Raw genomic sequence first — 22,046 nt, 5'->3', positions numbered from 1 at the left:
CATAGTGGCCCCGTTCGCTGGTCTGAAACTTGGCTGAAACTGGCTGAAAACACTGTTCCGGCTGAATTGTTGTGAGAGAAAAACACTGTTCCGGCTGAAAAAAGAAGCCGAACAAGCCATCTTTAAGACAAGCGAACGGGGCCAGTAAAAACAAGGTGATATACATAGTCCTCCATAAAGCCCCCTAGAGGTGTGTCATGCATGCTAATTACTACTAGAAACCGGGACAACAAGCTAAATTGCCACACCACCTTCATTTCAGGACAAACAAGTAATCCTGAAAACACTTTGCTTTCTGCGATACTAATTAATGAAATGAAGGTGCTGGACTAACTAACCTCAATTAAATATCCTAAAATTAAAATAAGTGGCTACAATTCCGCGCGCATTATTTTAGGCTCCATTAAAGGATCCCAACAGCACGAGGTTTGTCGTAATCGTCCGGATCCCCAGGCACCCAGCGCTCTTGATTCGACTCAACGTCGACGGCTGAATTAGGGGGTGTTTGGTTTTCTGGACTAAATTTTAGTCCATGTCACATCGGACGTTCGGATGTTATTTAGGACAACTAAATATGAGTTAATTATAAAATTAATTACACAGATAGAGGCTAATTTACGAGACGAATTTATTAAGCCTAATTAATCCGTCATTAGCACTTATTTACTGTAGCACAACATTGTCAAATCATGGACTAATTAGGCTTAAAAAATTCGTCTCGTAAATTAGCCACAATCTGTGCAATTAGTTATTTTTTTTCGTCTATATTTAATACTTCATGCATATATCCAAACATCCGATGAGACAGGGACTAAAATTTTCCTATAGGAACCAAACACTCCCTTAGGTCGCAGGATGCATGCATGCATATGCATATGGTGTGTATGATGGTACTAGGAGACTTCAATATAATAGGCCCTGCTTGTGGCCCACCCTTTTCAGTCAGCGAGAGAGAGAGAGAGAGTAGTACTAATGTCCAATGTATGGCAGGCAATAAGCAGAGATTTGTCCTTGGTGTCCCCATCAGAGATAAGATGAGAGAGAGAGAGAGAGAGAGAGAGAGAGAGAGAGAGACCTGCAGTTTGCATTGCACAGGAGGGACAGGAGGTGTTCCCAATCCTAGCTAACGTATGCAATGCAGCTGCATATGACCTATCACCTGTTTTCTTGAAACCTAAGGCTGCGAGTGAGAGGAAGAGAGAACGTACGTACGTGCACTCGCAATATTGCATGGCCGGGCGCCACCACGTCGGTCACCAACTCACCATATACAGATACAGCTAGCCAACATACAGGACCATAACCTACCCCCAGCCTATCCTTTTCCAGCTGCCCTTCCATCCACGTCATGCACAAGCACATGCATGCATGTGTGTGTGTGTGTGTGTTAATCCATATTCATTAGCTGCAACATTAGCAGAGAATTGAACGTAGTACGTGAGTCATTCTGCGTTTTTGCAAGTCCATCACATTTATATAGTAGGTACTACCCAGCTGAGAACATTTGACTTGCATTATTGGTAGCCTGCTTATTTACTTTGATTAATGATTACGTACTATATATTCGATAGAAAAATCCGATATCTACTTGAGTAACTGATCTAGGGAACTTGTTGCAAACACTATGGTGATGCCTCCAACGAGAAACGCAACACTGTGATGCCGACATCGCCTGTTCAACATGGACGAGGTTTTCACCAAAAGATTTGACGACACAGGGAAGTGAGGATAAAACAACGATAGATGATATACCTCCAAGGAGGAATTTAGCGCCCGAGAGAGCATATATAGCCGTCGCTGGTCCGTCGTCGGATCAACAAACAATTGGTTTCACACCTATACCACTCTTGGATCTCCCGACACACAGGCCCGCGTCACAACGCCGATCCTCCCAAAGTAGGACAAAGCATGCATGTGTGTCCTAGGTGTAGAGAGCTTTGTTAGATGTGTGACGATACCTTTTTAACGATGGAATAGTCTTTATTCCTACCGTTGCATATGTTGTGTGCACTCAACCATCTATTACTGAAAACTCATACTAAACATACCATAGTCTATTATTATTAGCTTGTAGCATTCTCTCATGGTTGGCAAAGACGTATATGACCACCATTTCCAATCTTTTTGGCTGAACATTCTTCTTTTGTAGTTGGGGCCCAAAAAAAAAAGCAAAACCATGTGTGGTAACAGAACGGCGTGAGGAAGTTTTGGCTGAAATGTTTGTTTGGGATGCCTTATTAATTTAGGATGGGTTGAGAGGACTTAGTGATGAGCTGGTACCCGCTGAAATGTTTGTTTGGGATGCCTTTAGGCTAGGGTGAGAGGACATAGTGATGAGCTAGTACCCTGTGTGTATATACATTTTCTACGTCTAGGTGTAGTTACTCTCATGTGTATATCTCAGGATTTACGGTGCATATGGCCTAACAAAGTGTATGTATACAGAGTATGTGATCATACTAGATCATCTAGGGTAGAATATATGTCAAGTATGCCAGTATACGTAGAGTATGTGGTTATACTTATTTTGCATACTACTTTTTTTTGGAAAAGGAAGATTTCATTTCATCCTAATATCAGTACATCGAGTTGATACGCGGCCTTGGAACAACGATAGCCTCTACCTAAGTGATAGGCACACAACTTAAGATTAAAAGTATTCTGAGCATACTCTAGTGATGTTCAATCCTAAGATTATATCGCCAGCCATATGCCTAGGTAAAGATATCCTTTGCTACTTGCTCCAATTTTATATACTATTGTGATGGTACTATGACAAGCAATATACTAAAACATATGGGCTTATCGGGACTATTTTCATGTAACAAGATTTATAATATCTTAAATTGAGCATATAAACATACTCAAACTCATAAATAAGTATACACCCGCACTTGTCCATCGTCATGGACTTGTGACTAGCTACTTCACGTATATATAGTACATACAGAGAAGTTAAATAAATTGACAAAAAGGGATCTGAGATACGGTAAAATCGATTGCCCAACAGAAAGGTAGAGCGTGACGTGCACTTATTAATCACTAATGAACGCGCTCAAAGGGGGGATCGGAGAAGAGCAGATTTTTCTTGCATGCAATTATCTTGCCGCGCGCGAGCGATATGAACGGGCGGATCCCCGTGGCCCTTTTTTTCTCGCGCGCGCGAACGCAGGGGCCGGCGGGCCAGGGATCGACGACGACGCAACTAATTGCTCGGATCGCGCTTTATTTTATGGTCGATGATGCCACTACTGCACTATTATTTGGACAAATCATGCAGCTTTTAATTGTCGGCACATGACCTTTTTCTCCGTGCAATTTGTGTGCGTGGGCCATGCATGCCCATCATCCAATCGTCGTCCCTCCCATGCATATGCAGTTTTTTTGGATTACAATCTACAGCTTACAACTTAGACAACACATGCACACTTACCTATATGAACGCATGCACATAAACCCTACTCTATGTATGAGCGTCTTGGACTGGGTCGGCAAATCCTTGAGATTGACGAAATCACTACATACAGGAACGTCGCCTACTACTGAGAGCACGGCCCCGTTAAATCATGAAAATATTCACTCTCAAGGGAAGTCAGATCCCATAATCTTAAGTGCTACCAAGGCTCTTGTAACCATTATCTCTCTCTATATCCCAACATATTATATATATTATACACTATAATGCATGTATGTATATATGTGGCTCCATTACTCATCAGTATTTCACAACTTTAAGGAAATAGTACTCAATCAATTTATAGGAGACAAGGAAAAAAGAGAAGAGAGATGGAGAGAGAGAGAGAGAGACAGAGAGATCTCGTCCATCGAGATCATGAATTATTCTTAATTATTAGTAATTCATCAGCTAATCAAGCGTTGGTTTCTAGTCAAATGAGAGGATCGATCGATGGACGACTAGTGGTGGCTCGATCTACTTGGTACTAGCAGGCCTATACATGCATGACGACGAACCTCTCAGCGAGTGGTGTTCATATTTGTTGGCAAGTCGCTGCTGGAGTTTGGATGACAACTAAGTGACCACAGGAGATTGGCCGGGTTATATTAGTTTTCAGCAGCAGGGAAAATTATATGTATGGCGAATCTGATCACTTTCACTAATTTAACTAGAAGGGCAACTTGATGCGTTAAGCACTTTGAAGTTGTAGTGGCTGTTGTAGTCGATCGACAGACAATGCATGAGTTCATTTCCTATGCATATATCGAGAGTAGCTCGATGGATGCTAGCTCACTATAGCAAACGCGTGCTTCTCCGAGTGCAATTGCACTCGGCAAAGAAGACTTTGCACTCGGCAAAGCCTTTGCCGAGTGCTGTACTCTGCAAAGAGCTGTCGGCATATCCCTTCACGGCAAATGCTTCTTTGCCGAGTGCTTTTTGTCGGGCACTCGGCAAAGATTTACACTCGGCAAAATAAAAATACGAAAAAAAACCCAAAAATAATAGTAAATTTTTTTCAAAAAAAAATCGAGGGAGGCCGCCACCAGCCAGCGCCCGCCCGTCTTCATCGAAGTCGGTGCATTTTTTGCGCTAAATTCGCGGCTAATGCGGCCGGCGGGATTCGAACTCACGACCTCTCCCTCGCATGTCTGTTGCTCTACCACTACACTACACTGTCACTTGTATCTAGATTCCGTTATCTATATCCTCATATATTATACTAAACCGAGAGTAAATTGCTTGTTTGAGGCCCTAAATGAATTCAAATCAAAAAGTGGTCAACTACAAAGTTTCATAACTTTTCGAGATCTACAATTTTCATTTAGGAAGTTTTTCCATCCGAGGTCGTTTGAAAAATTCAAATTTCAAATTTGAGAGGTTCAAACGTAGTTTTGCATGATAAGATGATTTCAAATCAAAAAGTTGTCAACTACATAGTTTCATAACTTTTGGAGATCTACAATTTTCATTTAGGAAGTTTTTCCATCCGATGTCTTTTGAAAAAATCAAATTTTAAAATTTTCAAATTCAAACGTCGTTTTTGCATGACAAGATGATTTCAAATCAAAATGTTGCCAACTACAAAATTTCATAACTTCTCAAGATCTACAAAGTTTATTTTGGTCATTTGTTCATCCGACATAGTGGTAGTAACATTGTTCACAAATCATATATATCTCTCTTCTACTTTCATGAAACTAATATGAGAGATACGAGAGATGTAGATTTTATGAACAACGTTATTGTCGCTTTGTCAAATGAAGAAATGACCAAAATAAACTTTGTAGATCTTGAGAAGTTATACAACTTTGTAGTTGAAAAGTTTTTCATTTGAATTCATTTAGGGCCTCAAAAATTGCTTTGAAAAACTGATTTGCCGAGGGCCAAAAAAAATGCACACGGCAAAATGCCTCTTTGCCGAGTGTCAAAATAAAGGCACTCGGCAAAATACATATTTGTCGAGTGCCAGAAAAAAGGCACTCGGCAAAGACGCATTTTGCCGTGTGCCAAAAAATAGCACTCGGCAAAATACATATTTGCCGAGTGCTAAAAAAAAGGCACTCGGCAAAGACGCATTTTATCGTGTGCCGAAAAATAGCACTCGGCAAAATACATATTTGCCGAGTGCCAGAAAAAATGCACTCGGCAAAGACGCATTTTGTCGAGTGTTTTTTTTGCCGAGTGTATTTTATTAGGCACTCGGCAAAGACCGTCTTTGCCGAGTGCCCGATAAAATACACTCGGCAAAGCCTCCGGCACTCGGCAAAGTGCCGGTTTCTAGTAGTGGCTAGCGCATGCTACAGACCAAGATCATTATAATCACTTGTTTTATCCAGTCATTAATCTACTATCTTGTTACCACAGTGTCAAAGGGACATATACCACCTTCCCTGAGAGGACCTATCAATTATGAGATTTTAAACTCATGAAAAATTGTTCATCTAATGGTAAAAAAAGTATAATGGATGGAGGAGTTTATGCATGTAGGCTCCAAAAGACCATGCATAGATCAGTCTTTCACAACTTTAAAGTTGATTTTAAAATCATTTTATAGACCCATCACTCAACGATCAAAGAAAATTATAAAAAAGTTAAAGGTGACAAAAAAGAAAAGAGTACTCATCGTTGATTTGGAAATTTTTATGATAATCAAACACTAAAAATAACATAAAAAGTACATGGCAAATATGATTAATACATAGCTAAGTTTACAACTAAAAATAAAATAAGTAATTGTTCTCATACAAATTTAGAGGCAAAAATAAATATTTAAGATTCTATATTAAGTATAATTAGTAAATAGCCAAATTTACAATAAAAATTATGAATTTTTTAATGTCTATTTGGATTAGAAGCAAAATGTCTAAATAAAGAACCCATGCATATAATTTAAACAAAGCTTAGAGTAAAATACATAAACAAAGAAACCATATCAAATAAAATTAATACGAAGGTAAATTTAGAATAAACATAATGAGAAAATATATTAAGATTTTTGGGATTGGAAAGCAACATTTCTCAATAAAGAACATAAATATAATTTAATGAATAGCTAAATTTTAGAATAAAATTAAGGAAAAATATATGTTGGATTTATGATACCCCGGGTATCTCAGGACACCGAATACTTAGCCGCTCGGGCGGCCCACACTGGCCCAACTTGCAGAAGCCAGCAATCGCAGCTCGCCAAAGCCACAAAGGCCCCGAGCCAAGCACCAAGCCGTGAGGTCCATCACGACCTCTTCCTCCTGCTTCCGCTGCACACTACGCGCCACCGCACGACCTCTCTTCTGTCCCGACCCCTGGGAAGGGACGAGGAGGGGCTGAGCCCCATCAGGTACGCCAACCCTGACAGGGGCAGGCATGCCCCACTCACTCCACCAGGACCGAGGGGACAGCTATCCCCTCAGTTAGGACAGATGACATCCCTGTGCCATACTGCGGGGACAAGACAACACCGCCAAGCGGTGACGACTGGTACGGTAACCCACAGTTCAAATACGGCCCGATGAGACTAGCGTACGACCCCACCCAATACGGGATGGGGCGCACAACCATGACCTTCACTTTCAAGACAAACCAAGCCAACGAAGGCCTCGACGTATCTCGGGATCGAGGTCACCAGCACCACAACCAGCACAGGCGACCGACGACCCGAGGGCGGCTACCTACTCCCTCATTGTCGCCACGACGCCACCGGGAGAACAAGAGACAATGACGAAGGCCACGGCAAGCTTACGTATCACAGAACAGTTGGCGAACCCCCACCATGCCAACAGTACCATCATGACCGACACTATAGCATCATGCCACACCATGCTGCGACGTGGGCACAAAACCATGACGACAACCATACCTAGACGTACACTGACGCCAAGACAAGACGGCCTTCCTTGCAAGCCAAGTTTACTAGTTTCCCCTCCCTCAGGCTAACAACCACTTAATCTGAGGAACCTGTTTCTCTGTATGTAACCTGGCCCCCGAACTCTACATAAGGGCACCCAGGGCTCCCTCCCAAGGGGACGGACTCCCAAGACTTCATTTGGGCGGTCCCTCATCACTCTCTTACCTCTTTCCCTCTTCTTACACACCCCATTGTAAAAAATTTAGAGCATTCAACCGAGAAACACACACTCGAACTCTCTCTAAGATTGGACGTAGGGCTGCGGCCTGAACCAGTATAATTCCTTATGTCTTTGGATGCTATCATTGTCTTCCTAGAGCAGTGCGACATACGTATAAATTCACTCGTTGATTGACAAAACACCGACAATATATATGAGTTTCACATGGACTAGGAACCAAAATACATAAAAACTCCATAACAAATACAATTAATAAATAGCTAAAAAGTGGGAATGGAACATAACCTTATTTAATCGAATGGTCAAAATAAAAAAGGAGCTAAGTCTATTTTCACATGGTAGATTGGTATTGAAACACGAGCAAAGAATGACACAACTGGAAAATTCTTTGAGAAAACCTGTTTACTTGGAATTCAAAACCAGCCAAGTCTATTTTCACTAGGAAACCTGGTTAAGCCTATATCCAAACCCAACTAAGCAAAATGCCTTTTCTCACATTCCACTAGACTTATAATGGCAACTTTACAATATCACGAATAGTAATGGTATTTCTCCAAACTCGCAGAATTGTAATGGCACCGTTCGAATTAACCCTTTGCGGTAAGTGTAGTGAGCCAGTTTATTCAAGATCCTAAAGTATCTCATATTGTACATTCACTGGAGGTGATCTTGCTAGTAGCTTGGTGAAGCAATAGGGAAAGTGTTATAGCATGATTCACAACCGAGGCTGAATTTCGTGTTAGCTGTTATGGCTGCATGTTCTCTTGACGGAGTTAAAACTATTTGAAGACGAGTCCTTAATGTTGTACTATATATATGACAGCAAGGCGGCTATTGATAAAGCCAACAATCCTATTCACCATGATAGAAGCGGCCATGCACAATGAGATTGATCGTTACTTTATCAAGGAGAAGTTGGGTAGTGGGACAGTCTATCTACCATATATATGTAAAATCAGCTCCTGTGCATGCATGCATGATTCCCCCTAATTCAACTCCTCTCCATGGTCAGCCATAGGATGGTCCGTGTTAATAACTTTTCCTAGCACAACGCTTGTGTGTGTGTGTGTGTGTGTGTGTGTGTGTGTGTGTGTGTGTGTGTATATATATATATATATATATATATATATATATATATCAAAAAATTAGGATTGTTAAAGTAATTTTCCTGGGCTGGAAAGAACGAAAGAAAAATTTGTCAAACAGGAGCAAGTCAAAAGGACGGATGGCATGCAGAGAGATAGATGGATCGATGGTCTCAGTTACAATTATTACAAATCTGCAGAGTGCAGTACACTGTCGTCCGGCCTCTTCACATGGATAGATGCGCTAGCTCTAGCTCGTGGATTGCCTTCTCCACCCTTGACCCAGGCGAGAGGCTAGGCTAGCAAGCAACGTGCCAACGTACGCACGGCCATCATCCACAACGAAGCAAACGCATGAATACAAGAGGGCAGGTACCAGTCTCATCTGTCCGGCCAGTCTAAATGTCACCTGGACCTGTGGCTTAGCTCTGGCCTGGCTCTGTACTGCACTGCATTGGATGCATATGGATCGGATCAGGAGCTAGCTATAGCACCTGTGCATGGCCCGTCGATCGTACGTACTCATAAACTAGCTAGAGCTAGCTTGGGTCTGGACTCTAGTACAAAAGACAAGCAAGAGGCTTGCACGCTAGAATAGACACACACCAGGTATGTAGCTGGGACCTGGGAGTACTCGAACGAGCTTGCAGCACGCCGCCGCAGCAGCTCTGCTCACAACAACGCGAGTGCATGGTGGTAGCTAGTAGCAGTCATGGTAGATTGTGCAGTGGATCGAGAGGTACAGACACAGTAGTGATGCACATGCATGTAGGAGAGTACATCGGTAGCTAATAGCAGGCTGGCCGGGGTTGGGTCCTGGACTCCTGGTGGTGGTGGTGGTGTCCGTCCGGCAGTCCGGCAGGGGCCAGCCGGCGGATGGACACGGAACGGTGGATGGATGTGGACCGATCGAACGGAGCCGTACGTGATCGCCAGGGGACTGTGTGAGATCGATGGATGGGTCTGGGAGCGGAGCCCCCGGGGCCGGCCGGGGGGCACGGCGCACGCAACACGCGCACACATGCATCCCTATCCCCACGGGCAAAAGCGACCGGCCGGCCACTGTGTGCCGCAGCCATGCATAGAACGGTCGCGCTCATCGGCCGGCGGACCGCCGGGGTCCGTGCAGCAGGGCACAATTATATTGCGCGCACTGCGCACACGACAAACTCCTCGGCAGGGCTCCGTTTGCTTCTTAAAAAAAACCAAAACACTATTCCAATTAATCTACCGGAGAAAAATACTACTCTAACTAAAAATCTAAGCTAAAAAGTACGAACGATAACAGAAGCGAATATGTCCGACTGGTGCGTGTGTGAGAGAGACCCATAGAGAGTACTCCTCCTTGTGGTTTGGCAAGGACTAGTAGGCTTTTTTACATTGGTAGTTTGTACTACTACGCTACGGCTACCTCAGTGCACTCTATCTGTTACAGTACACTTTGCTGATCCTGATCGATGGCTAGCTAGAGCGCATGTACCAAGCAAGCAACAAACTACGCCTGTGCATGCATCCACGCCGCGCTCTAGACTCTAGTGGAGCACTCCACGGGCACACCTCTCTTTCCGGTCTCCACCCCTATGCCTTTTGGTTTGGTGTTACATATATACTATACTGGCTTAATTCTTTAATGCGGCATACTCAGTACTCACTCAATGGTTCCGTCGTATCACCAAATGTCAAGAAGTGAGTTTACCTCAACTAGTTGAGTGAGACCTATATTCTTCGTGACACGTCTCCAACTAGCCGAATTTTGATTCATCTACTTTATATCTAATGAAATTGCCTAGTTTTGCCTAGGATATGTATGTATTTTTATATCACGACAACAAACGAGACTACCTAGCGGTAGATTAGGTGGGGGGGGGGGGGGGGGGGGGGGGGGGGGGGGGGGGGGGGGGCTAATCTCTACTATAAGGGACCAATCCAAACTATACTAGGTCCACCCAAAAAACGTCCCCTGCTGAGTGGTTCCAACCATATGCACCAAAGAAATTGCACCCAGAAAATCGTCTTTATTAAAATCAAGGGCTACAAATCACCGTGAGAGGCTTCAACCCAATCATGTGGCCATGGTTGTTTGTATCAAATCAGGCTTCAACGCGTGGCACCGCAAGGCTTCAACGCGCGTCTACCGTAGAACCACCCACGATCGAACCCTCCTATCACGGAAAAAATGAAAAAAAAAACAAATGCGCCGCCGATGCCGCCAACCAGGCCGCTATCGCCGGCCAAGGAACCCTGCTGGCCGCTCACGGCTACTTCCGGCCGGCCACATCGACGGCAACGCGTAGATTGCAGGCCTGAACGCGACATCGCCAAGGACGACGCCGACGCTGACGGGCTGCACCTACGGCCTAGACGCGGCATCACGCGCGCGACGGACAGGGGCGTTGGCGGCGACCATGACCGGCCGAGGAACCCTGCTGCCCACCCACGTCTACTGCCGGCCGCCTACGACGCGACGGTTTTTGCTCTGGTAGAAAATTTTGTTTCTGTTTTCTCGGCGTCCTGCCATCTTGCCAATTTTGATTCTCCTTCCTTGTTTGATCGAAGGGCAGATTGGATCTCGAGATTTTTTTTTTTGCTATGGATAACCAACGACAAGCTGGTGTTATTCTGCAACTTCGATTTGATTATTATGCAGCCTGCTGTTGGCATACTCGATGTCTAATCAAGCGTAATGGGAGAAGCTCTAAATGATTAATAGAATTTCTTCTTCTCAAGTTCGGACGGTGGAATGATCCTTAGATATTGAAGGTGACATTTACTATTTTGTGTATACCTAAAAATAGTTTATCTAGATGTTGTCCTTGTTTATATTATTTGTAGCTGATCCACAATTTGGAAGCTGGATGCGTGAGGGAAATCAAACATGTTTCTGAGGGGGAAGAAATAAAGCAACTCCTCCTTTCGGTTGGAACAGATGAAAGTAATATTCTAAAATTACAGCCTTCATAATTAGTAGTATTGCAAGAAGTTGATTGCTTTTCTGGATTCTTGTTCTAAACTACTACTATATTGGCCTCTTTCAGTGGCAGGGCATGTTAAGTGATACATCAAATGCTGAATCACGATCTGATGTCGATGATTTTGGTCCATCATTTGTTCAGAAAGTTCCGGACTATGGTTGCTTGACTATGGTTTAGGGTGCGGCCGGGCCGGCTCTGCGTGGTGGCTGGGTTGCTGCCATTGCGGTCTCCGCTGGATCCGCCTTCCAAAGGCCTGGATATGATCCACCCCAAGGTCGCCTGATGCGCAGAGCGTCGTCGTCTCCCAGCATGCCTTGCTGCTGCGCGCAGCCGTGGGTGTGGACGGACCCGCCGCGGGTGTGGCTAGACCCGCTCTGCATGGTGATCAGCTACATTTGCTGTTACTAGTAACAATATTAATATTGCAGTTGTAGGTATGACTTTAATCCATTCATATTACTATTGCAGGTGTGCCCATTCAGTGGTCATGGTTGGGTTGCAGTTCCAAATTTTACACTCAATGAGTGCTGAATCAAATCTTTTTGTGTGGTATGTTAACTTCATGAAATATATTTGTAGAAAGAAATTGAAAATGGTTGTGTATCCAACAATGTAGTACCAAGTTTCATTTCTTTTTGCATGAATCTTAAAATTACCATTTTATTCTTGAATATGAAGCATAATCTTTTTGTTATTTTTAAATACATCACTAAATGTCGTCGTATCATTAGCACAGGCATTCTACTATGTCAATAATACTACAGTTATTTTGGCTACCTAAAAAATTAAAGGAAAGATGTGTTTCTGAAGGGGTGTTTTATGTTTGCACGGAGCTTGTTAGGCCACACAAACACACAAGCTTGGTAGAGGCTATGCACCTTAATACAACAGAGGAACTTATATATATAAGATAAAAAAGATCTAAAGATTCTCTACTTGCAGTTGAATGAGGTTGCCACTTGCCCACTTGCATTGTTCTGTACGCAGTTAGCCCCGCAAAAAGCACAACGGTAATCTCCCTTCCTCTTGGTGCTAATTGGTGTCCTTTCTAGGGCAATCATGCCAACAAATGGATGATTAGTTATTATAGTAGCATACCCGTGCTAATGCTATGGTAAAAGCAAAAAAACATTTTTTTAACTAAAGTAAATAGTGAGATAGGTTAAGATTCATGCCAAAAGAAATTAATCCTGCAGTTCCACAAAGTATCATCTAGGTGCCGGTGGTGGCGGCACAGCATGGCCCATAAAATAGTGAAAGGCCCGGTGCTTGTCATGGCCTGCTAAAGGCCTAGGTCTCTATTCCCCATAACCCTATATATCCTCGTGACCCCTTCCCTCGTCTCACGGAGTCGCTCCTCTGTCCTCCCCCAATCTCGCTCTCTCTCAAATCTCAATCCACCAGACCTCGTTCCTCCTCCATGGAGATGGCTGGGAGAGGCAGGCAGAGGTGAGCGCACGATGGTTGCGGTGACGGCTTGGCTAGGCAGACCGACGGCGATCGCACCCAGTGGATGGAGGTCGCGCGTTCGCTTCTGGCTATGGCCACGTGGAGCACGCAGGTCGTCGCCTCCTTCCCCGTCCCGCTACATCGATCCCTCTCCCCCACAGTGCAACAGTCACGGCCTCCTTCCTCGACGCCAATGCCTCTGACGATGGACACTCCCTTGTAGATGGCGAGGCCGAAGCCGTAGTGGCAGCGACAGCATGGGCGTCGGGCTGGCCTGGCCTGCTCGAGAGGTCATGCTCATCAGGTTGGCACGACACGGAAATTGGCTCGGAGGACCGTTCCTGGGCCGTCGGCCAGTTACGAAGGACTGGGTGGCATGGCCTGGTGGCACGTTGAAAGGTCCTAATGGCTAGAGGGGGGTGAATAGTCTATTAAAAATTTCTACAACAACACTTAGCAAAGATGTTAGATAATTAAATGGTGAAGCGAGTGTTGTGCTAGCCTACTAAAAATGTAAGCCACCTTCCGCAATTCTAGTGACTATAATCTCTAAGCACACATTGGCTGTCACTACACTAAGTTAGTGTGCTCTCAAAGGCTAACTAAAGAGCCACACTAACCACTAGACCCGACACAAGCTTGCTCTCAAAACTAATTACACTAAAGAGCGAAGCAACACTAGAAATGTAAATGCAAGGTAGGGGATGTAATGATTATGCCACCGTGTCGAGGATAGAACCAACCACAATATGATGGAGCCAATCAACCACAATCAATCAATGAATACCAAGAAATCCTCGGACAAGGTGACATAAGATTTTTTACAGAGGTTCACTTGCTTGCCAACAAGCTAGTCCTCGTTGTGGCGATTCACTCACTTAGAGGTTCACGCACTAATTGGCATCACACGCCAAACCCTCAATATGGTGCCACACAACCAACACAAGATGAGGATCACACAAGCCACGAGCAATCCGCTAGAGTACCTTTTGGCTCTCCGTCGGGGAAAGGTCAAGAACCCCTCGCAATCACCACGATCAGAGCCGAAGACAAGCATCTTCCTCCGCTCGATGATCCTCGCTGCTCTAAGCCATCTAGGTGGCGGCAACCACCAAGAGTAACAAGCAAATCCCACAGCAAAACACGAAAACCAAGTGCCTCTAGATGTAATCACTCAAGCAGTGCACTTGGATTCACTCCTAATCTCACTAAGATGATGAATCAATGATGGAGATGAGTGGGAGGACTTTGGCTAAGCTCACAAGGTTTCTATGTTAATGCAAACAACCAAGAGAATGAGCTAGAGCCGGCCAAACACTTTTTATAGACACCCCAAAATAATAGAGCCATTGGCTCCCTGATTGGGTTGTGTGCGCACTGACCGGACACATTCGATGTGGCGACCGAACGTGTTCGGTCGCAGCGTCCGGTCACACCACGAGAGCCATGTGTCCCCTTCAAATGAGTTAGCCATTAGCGCCCCAACGGCTCTCTCTCTCTCTCTATCTCTCTCTCTCTCTCTCTATCACACTCTGACACAACTGATCGGACGTACCATTAGAAAGTGATCGAACGCAGGAGAGGCAGCGTCAGGTCAAGTCCAGAGAGCTCCCAGAGCTTCTCGAACGTGATCGAACGCGTCCGGTACAATCGACCAAACACACCCGGCGTCAAGTCACACACCATCATGCCCGCAGCCCCCCCTGACCGGACGCGACGCTCAGCGTCAGGTCACTCGAAGTACTGAGCGTCCGGTCACGTCGAAAAACTACACCGAGAGGTCTAGAGCATGACCGGACACGTTAGATCGCCACTTAATGGACGCATGCTAGAGTTCAGTCACCTCTGCTTTAGTCGCTCACCTTAGGTCCAAATACCGGACTCGTCCGGTACCGATGCCGGACGTGTCCGGTCACTTCTGCAACATAAGCCCAAGCTTGGGTAAAATACCGGATGCGTCCGGTCACCTTGTGACTAGCGCGACTAACTCCTTTTCAACTCCAACTTCTTTACCCTTGGTTAAATGTGCGAAACACCAAGTGTATCACCTTGTGCATGTGTGTTAGCATATTTTCACAAACATTTTCAAGGGTGTTAGCTCTCGACTAGATCTAAATGCATATGCAATGAGTTAGAGCATCTAGTGGCACTTTGATAACCGCATTTCGATACGAGTTTCACCCCTCTTAATAGTATGGCTATCGATCCTAAATGTGATCACACTTACTAAGTATCTCGATCACCAAACCAAAAAGCTCCTATCAAGTTTCACCTTTGCCTTGAGCTTTTGGTTTTTCTCTTTCTTATTTTCCAAGTCCAAACACTTGATCATCACCATGGTCACACCATCATCATGATCTTCATTTGCTTCACCACTTGTAATAGTGATACCTATCTCATGATCACTTAGATAAACTAGGTTAGCACTTAGGGTTTCATCAATTCACCAAAACCAAACTAGAGCTTTCACACACCGGGCCTTGTCGTGACATGCCTGGTCGGGCCATGCTTGGCACGGTCCTGTGCTGTGCTGGGCCGGGCGGCTGTTTACTCATCTTTACGTTGAATAACATGAGCATGAGGGAGAAGTGAAGGGACTAGAGAGGAGAGGAAGGATGTTAGGTCTCGTGAAGGTGAGGAGGTATAGGAGAGGGTGCACTCGAGGACGGATATGAGGAGGACTTAGGGTTTGGTGGGTGGCTAGGACTTAACGGGCGGAGATGAGGAGGACTAAGGGTTTGGTGGGTGGCTAATAGGTCCATCTCTATAAATCAATTTTGAGATACGGGCATTCTTTGGTTGTCTCCATGAAAAAGCCCTCGTCTCTAAAAACCATTAGGTATTTTGGAAGACATATACATTTTTTACCACCTTTGTTAATAAAACTAGTTGTGTCCTAAAAATCAATTTTATAGTAGTGATCAAATCAACATGCTAGACAACACAAACCATGGTAGTAGTAGAGACTAGAGAGTAACCCAAGTTGTCATGGAAAGGGCTTACATAAGTCAATTTAATTATTTCCTTCACAACGAATTTAAATTCGTGAGATTAGTGAAAAGGGATACATACATAAAATTCATGCTTTTCTTTCTAAGAATCAAAGATGATTTGGCCACCATAAAAAGATGTAAAATTAACTTGGATAGGAATTGTTTGGTTTATTTATATAAAAAAGGGCTCGTGGAAGATGAACATGATTTCCACATTACAAAGACTTGATGCAACCAAAATCACTTCCAAGTTTTGCCCATCTTTGGCTACTTGAAGAAGATACGGTACATTTTTCTCAGACACTTGAAGAAGAGAATTGATCAATGTAACTACATGCCGTTAATAGACACTTACGCCCCCTCCCCCCAAATGTTGGTCACTGTATGATTCTATTCTGTTTAGTCGAGTTTTTTAAAAACTTATATTAGACCATTAATATATATGAAATGTTACATAGTCACAAAAAATTGCTAACATTATCACATTTATCAAGGAAAGTAATTTCATAACAAAAAGAATGCAACTCTAGGTAGAATATTCTAAGTCCAAATTATCTCAAATTTGATCAAATATTTACAAAAATCTAAAAATATTTAACATGCCAATGAAGTATCATGAGAGCCCTCATGGAAAACATTTTCATAATATATCTATTTGGAGTCATAAATGTTAATTATATTTTATATAAACTGTGTCAAATCTATATTAAGATAATTTGATTTAAAACATAACTTGTAGTTGCATCATTGTTTTGCAGAGGTAGTATATTTTAATAAAAATCATGTCAAAGTGTCACGTTGAAGACCATGCCAGTGTCTTACGGTGAGTCTTAATGGGAGTTCCATGTCATTGTTTCCAAGATTCCAATGTGTTTGAAATAGTGTATACAAGTTTTATACTCGTGAAACTCATTTCATCCTATAAAATTTTTATCATATTTATTGTCTTCATTTTTTTTTGCAGGTATGCTGTCTTCATTAATATGTACTATACCATATCAGTTTATTTAATGCCTATGCAACTCTCATGAAACCTTCATTAAGACTGGCCTCACTACTGGAGGCGGGCTCTTTGCCGAGTGCCTGTTGAGATGTCTGGGTTTTAGGCATCCGACGTCGCAACTTGCTCGAAACCTTCTCAATTTTTTACCATAGACTCTACATGCGATAACACGACGCCCCGACAAGTTTTGTCATTTTCGGACTTCGTTCGGATTTTATAATTTAAATACACTTTTCCCGCAGGTACCTCGTCATGTTACGTCAACAAGATGCTCAAAATTTCATATGAGTTCCTGGATACGGCCTCAACATACACCAAATATCATGAATATCATTTTTTGAATGACCAAATTCGATTATTCCATGCACCTGCAGTTCAAATTTGAAATATTCCATAAAATTCAACGAAACAAAAAAACTAACAAAATATAGCAAAAAAAGTCAAAATTGTCCCAAATTTGAACATGGAGTTTTAAATAATGTGGGAAGGCCTCACAAAAAATGGGTCAAAAAAACCAAATTTTTTTTTTGCCGAGTGCCGGCCCTGGCACTCGGCAAAGAGGTCGTCATTTGCCGAGTGTCAGGAAGTGGCACTTGGCAAAGAAGGGATCTTTACTGAGTGCAGGGCCTTGGCACTCGGCAAAGGCCCTCTTTGCCGAGTGGCAACGCCGGCACTCAGCAAAGAATTTTAAAAAAAAATTTGACGGCGTGGGCGGGCTCGGCCGTCAAGTGCCATTTTTTTTACCGAGTGCCACTCTTTACCGAGTGCCGCTCTTTGCCGAGTGCCGGGCACTCTGTGGCACTCTGCAAAACCACTTTTTGCCGAGTGTCACCCGGTCCGGCACTCGGCAAAGAATGGCTTCGCCGAGTGCCCGATTTTTGGCACTCGGCAAATCTACGTTCTCCCGTTGTGCCTAAACGAGATGACCTATTACATTTGTAATTAGAGGGCTTATATGCATGCATTCAACGCAAATAAGGCAATCAAAATTAATGGCTCGGTGATAGGATCGGGCCGAGGCTGTTTTAGCGCTTCTCCCCACCGCCCATGTGTGAGTATAGTCCTATGACTAACTTGTGGGTGCCGAGGTGATCTACTGCTACCACCTATAGTAATTAGCTATAGCTATCCACCTACCTTCGTTTCACGCACAAGCTTCACATGGATCGAAGGGTAAAAAATTTGTCGTAAATTACTCCTTCCGTCTGTGAATAATTTAATTTCCAATGTTGATTTAAGTAAAACTTTTTTTTGAATTCAACCAAATATATAGAAAAGAGCACCAATGTTTATGAAATCAAATTAGCATCATTAGGTGCATCATAAAATATATTTTAAAACATTTATGCTCGATCTTTTGTATAAATTCAATTAAATTAAACACAAAAACATTTAACTTAAAATAACTCTAGAATTAATCTATTCAGAAAATATATAAAACTTCCTCAATTGTCAAAAAAAAAGCTGGCAAAAAATGGCCAATAGTTGGTTACCTCACCGATGGAAATTGATGCAGCAGGCAGCCACGGACAAATGCACGGGTATCATTCATATTCATACAAATAACAGAGAGAGAGGCACCGGAGAAATATATATATATATATATATATATCCACGTCTTGGGAATTAATGAAAAAGGATGCACATGTGTAGCACCTACGGACACACCAACCACCGTACCATGCACACACCCAGAGTACGTACGTACGCACGTAGTAAGAGCAGTGTGCATGCCTGCTAGCAAATTACCATATCACCCCTGCCATGCCATGCTGTCTCTGTCATCTCCCTCTCCTAATTCAAATGAGCAATTGAATACTAGTAACAGTGATAGATGTAGTATCAATCTAATCATATGAGTAACATCTGCTAGTAAATGTTGTGATTATAATATAACAACAACAATCGGGGGTCGGGGTTAATTAAACAGGGCTGATGATGAGATCGAGATCGAGATCGAGATCGAGAAGGAGGAGCGAGATCATGTGGCGTTTGAGTGACAGTGCCACTCCAACTTACTGCCAGCAGCTTTTACTATCGGCCATTCTTTCCATCTCCTTTCACTCTCTCTCATCACTCTAATCACCTTTGAAATCTCTCTCTCTCTCTCTCTCTAGAGATCTTTCTTTTATTTTCTCTCTCTCTTCTCCTTGTTGCTGTTGTTGTTGTCTCTTCTTTACTACTGTACCAGGGGCATGCTGGCCATGTCATCACGAAGGTGCTTACGACGACGTACGTACATAGTAAGGTGACGACGACGACGAACGGCCGGGCGCCCCCGCGTCTACAGTGACACGTGGCTCAGCCGCTCCGTCGACGTGGCGGCCGCCGCCGCTGCCGAAGCCGAGGACCGCGTGAAGCTCCACAGGTCGTCGTCGCTGCCAGCGCCGCTGGAGCCGGCGGCGGAGCCGAGCAGCCGGTTAGCGGCGGCAGAGTAGAAGGCGAGGCTGGCGTCGTCCGCGTCGTCGGCGCCGGTGGCGTCGTCGAAGCAGCTGCCGAGGTGGTCCGCGGCGGGCGCGACGTCGTTCGGCGCCTGCCCGTTCAGGTGCGACGCCACCAACCGGTCCATCATGGCCCAGTCCGTGATCCCGATCCCGCCGGCGCGGTGGACGCCGAGGAGGTCGTCGACGACGACCCCGGCTGCGGCGGTGGCGTCGCCTGAGACGGCGTGCTGCAGCGGCGTTGTCAGCGCCGCCGCGGCCGCGGACGGGCTCTCGAGCGGGGGCAGCTTCATGAACCCGTGCCCGCCCAGCACGGTCTCGATGGGCCGGAGGTACCTGGACGCCGCCCGCCCCGGCGGCGGCTGCGGCGACAGCAGCTCGTGCTCCTGCTTGCAGGACCTGCTCATGTAATGCAGGATCTGGTCCAGCGCGTCGTCGCTGGAGGAGTACTGCAGCCCACCGTGGTGCTGGTGCTGGTGCGCCGCTGCCGCAGCCGCAGCAGCCGCCGCACCCTTGCCGCCGCCGTGCCCGTGCTCGTTGTTACTGCCGTGCTTGCTGCCCCCGCCTCCGCCTGATGACTCCTTGTGGTGGTGCTTCTTCTTGAACAGCCTGCACACCACCCACCCGTCCTCCTGCCCGCCGTCCGACGACGCAGCAGCGGCGACCTGTTCACCACGACATCGCCGCCGCCGCCGACGAGATAAAGCAGGGCAGCAATGTTAATTATTTCTACCTTTTGGGGCATAGGAAGCACATGGCAAAGTTTAATAATAATTACTGCCTTCCCTATAGCCTACTGCTCTCTCCACCACCGTACTACCCTCTTTCTCTTCTTCTTCTCTCCTCGTCAATCAATCAAACAAGAGTCAAAAACGAAGAAAAAAAATAATTTTTTTTCTTACGGCAGGCTGGAGCTGGATCAAATCAAGGCGGTCAGCCGTACTCGTATGATTGCACCACCACCGCCATATAATTGTTTCTTACGGCAGGCAATAATTAATGGTGGCGTACGTGAATTGGTGCAGAGATTAACATAGACAATTATGTTAGCTAGGGGAAGGAAGGAAGATCTGATCGAGCTGGATGCAGGGGTGGGCGATCGATCATGGATGTTTGCTTGCTTACCGTGGTGGCAGCGTAGGCGGCGGCGGCGGCATCGCCGGAGCCGGCAGCAGCAGGGTCGTCGAGGCGGTACTCGTGCATAATCCAGTCGGATTTCTGGCCGTGCGGCGCGCGGCCCTTGTAGAAGACGAGCGTCTTGCGCATGCCGAAGCGCTTGACGGCGTTGTAGATGGCCTTGTCGCGGCCGGTGGCCTTCCAGAATCCGGCTGCCGTGGCGCGGTTCGTGCGCGTCCCCGTCGGGTACTTCTTGTCCTTGTGGCTGAAGAAGTACCAGTCGTTCTGGGGGCCCGACCCGATCTTGCATTTCTCTGCAAAATCGCACGCAGTTCGATCAGCACCATGGACGACGACTTGTTACCACGCAATTCTTGATCGTTTATTAGTTTGTCGATGAACGAACAGGCTACATCTACATGCATGGGACTAGCTATTTAGCTAGGCAGTTGCATTCACCTCCAGGTCAAGCATAATAAACCGCACAATTCGTACTACAAAATTCAGCAAGCTCTAGCTCTGCCCAGCTGCCAGCCCATGGCACATGGCAGCTGTAGTCGACGGTGCAGGTGGTGGTGGTGGTGGTGCAACAAGCCATGGTCCATGGGTACGTACGTACGTGCAGTAGCAGTTGGATCCATGTCTATGTTCATGCATGATCAGGTCACCAGCTCCCATGGATCCGATCGATCCACGACCACGATCTGCCACTGCTAGAAGGTAGCAGCAGCTAGAGAGTGAGTACCGTACCTTGGATGTCCCATGGCTCGAGCTTGTTGAGGTCGACGTCGCGGATGACGTCGAGGTCGATCTCCTGCGAGGCCACCTTCTTGCGGAGGTAGTAGTTGAGCAGCTCCTCCTCCGTCGGGTGGAACCGGAACCCCGGCGGCACGCACGACTGCCCGTTCACCGAGATGCTCATTGCTGATACTACGATCTTCTTCCTTGCTATTTCTTTTTCTTTCTTTGTTAATTTCCCCGTGCAGGTGTTAGTGTGTGCCGGCGTCGATCTCTCTAACTCGTTCCTTCTCGATTGATCAATCGATTATCGATCTCCTCACACACACATACACTCACTCACAGATTAGTTTGCTTGACGAGCCGCGGCTGCTGCTGCTGCTAGTGGTAGCTAGGAGGGAGAGGACGAGAGGAAGAAGAGGAGGCCAGAGGAGGAGGAAGACGATGATGAGGAAAGAGAAGGGAAGGGAAGGGAAGGAGAAGCTGGTGGCAGGGGAGGAAAGGCGCGCACTTATATAGTGGGGGTTGGGGTACTTTTGCTGCCCGCCCGCCCACGCCCAGCAAGGCAAAGGCAGCAGAGGGATCCGAGTGAAATTAGGGGGATGGATGGGGATCGCGTCCATATGTCCATGGATCCATCCATGAATCATATTGCCATCATTCCATTTCCATGCTGTTGCCTTGGCCGCCTCTGCCTTCCCTTCTCT

General features: G+C 45.4%; 1 protein-coding gene across 1 annotated transcript; it reads right to left on the bottom strand.

The window, feature by feature from the left end:
* Positions 1 to 18,855: 18,855 nt before the first annotated feature.
* On the bottom strand, positions 18,856 to 21,840 carry LOC136472455 (NAC domain-containing protein 43-like). The gene is made up of 3 exons (XM_066470158.1): positions 21,352 to 21,840; positions 20,611 to 20,915; positions 18,856 to 20,150 (listed from the first exon to the last, which is right to left on the bottom strand). The coding sequence occupies exons 1-3, from the start codon at positions 21,521 to 21,523 to the stop codon at positions 19,329 to 19,331; spliced, it is 1,299 nt and encodes a 432-aa protein (XP_066326255.1). The 5' UTR covers positions 21,524 to 21,840; the 3' UTR covers positions 18,856 to 19,328.
* Between the last annotated feature and the right edge of the window lie 206 nt (positions 21,841 to 22,046).

The sequence above is a fragment of the Miscanthus floridulus genome, chromosome 8 (assembly GCF_019320115.1).
Source record: "Miscanthus floridulus cultivar M001 chromosome 8, ASM1932011v1, whole genome shotgun sequence".
NCBI lineage: Eukaryota > Viridiplantae > Streptophyta > Magnoliopsida > Poales > Poaceae > Miscanthus > Miscanthus floridulus.
Note: the sequence above shows the minus strand (reverse complement) of the source record. Positions and strands in the feature narration are given on the sequence as shown.

What these genes read in the sequence shown, in the direction of transcription:
- LOC136472455 (XM_066470158.1), bottom strand. Translation starts at nt 21,523, where the DNA reads ATGAGCATCTCGGTGAACGGGCAGTCGTGCGTGCCGCCGGGGTTCCGG. An exon ending in CGAGCCATGGGACATCCAAG is followed by an intron (nt 20,916 to 21,351) that starts GTACGGTACTCA and finishes GCGATTTTGCAG; the next exon opens with AGAAATGCAAGATCGGGTCG. An exon ending in CCGCCTACGCTGCCACCACG is followed by an intron (nt 20,151 to 20,610) that starts GTAAGCAAGCAA and finishes CGTGGTGAACAG; the next exon opens with GTCGCCGCTGCTGCGTCGTC.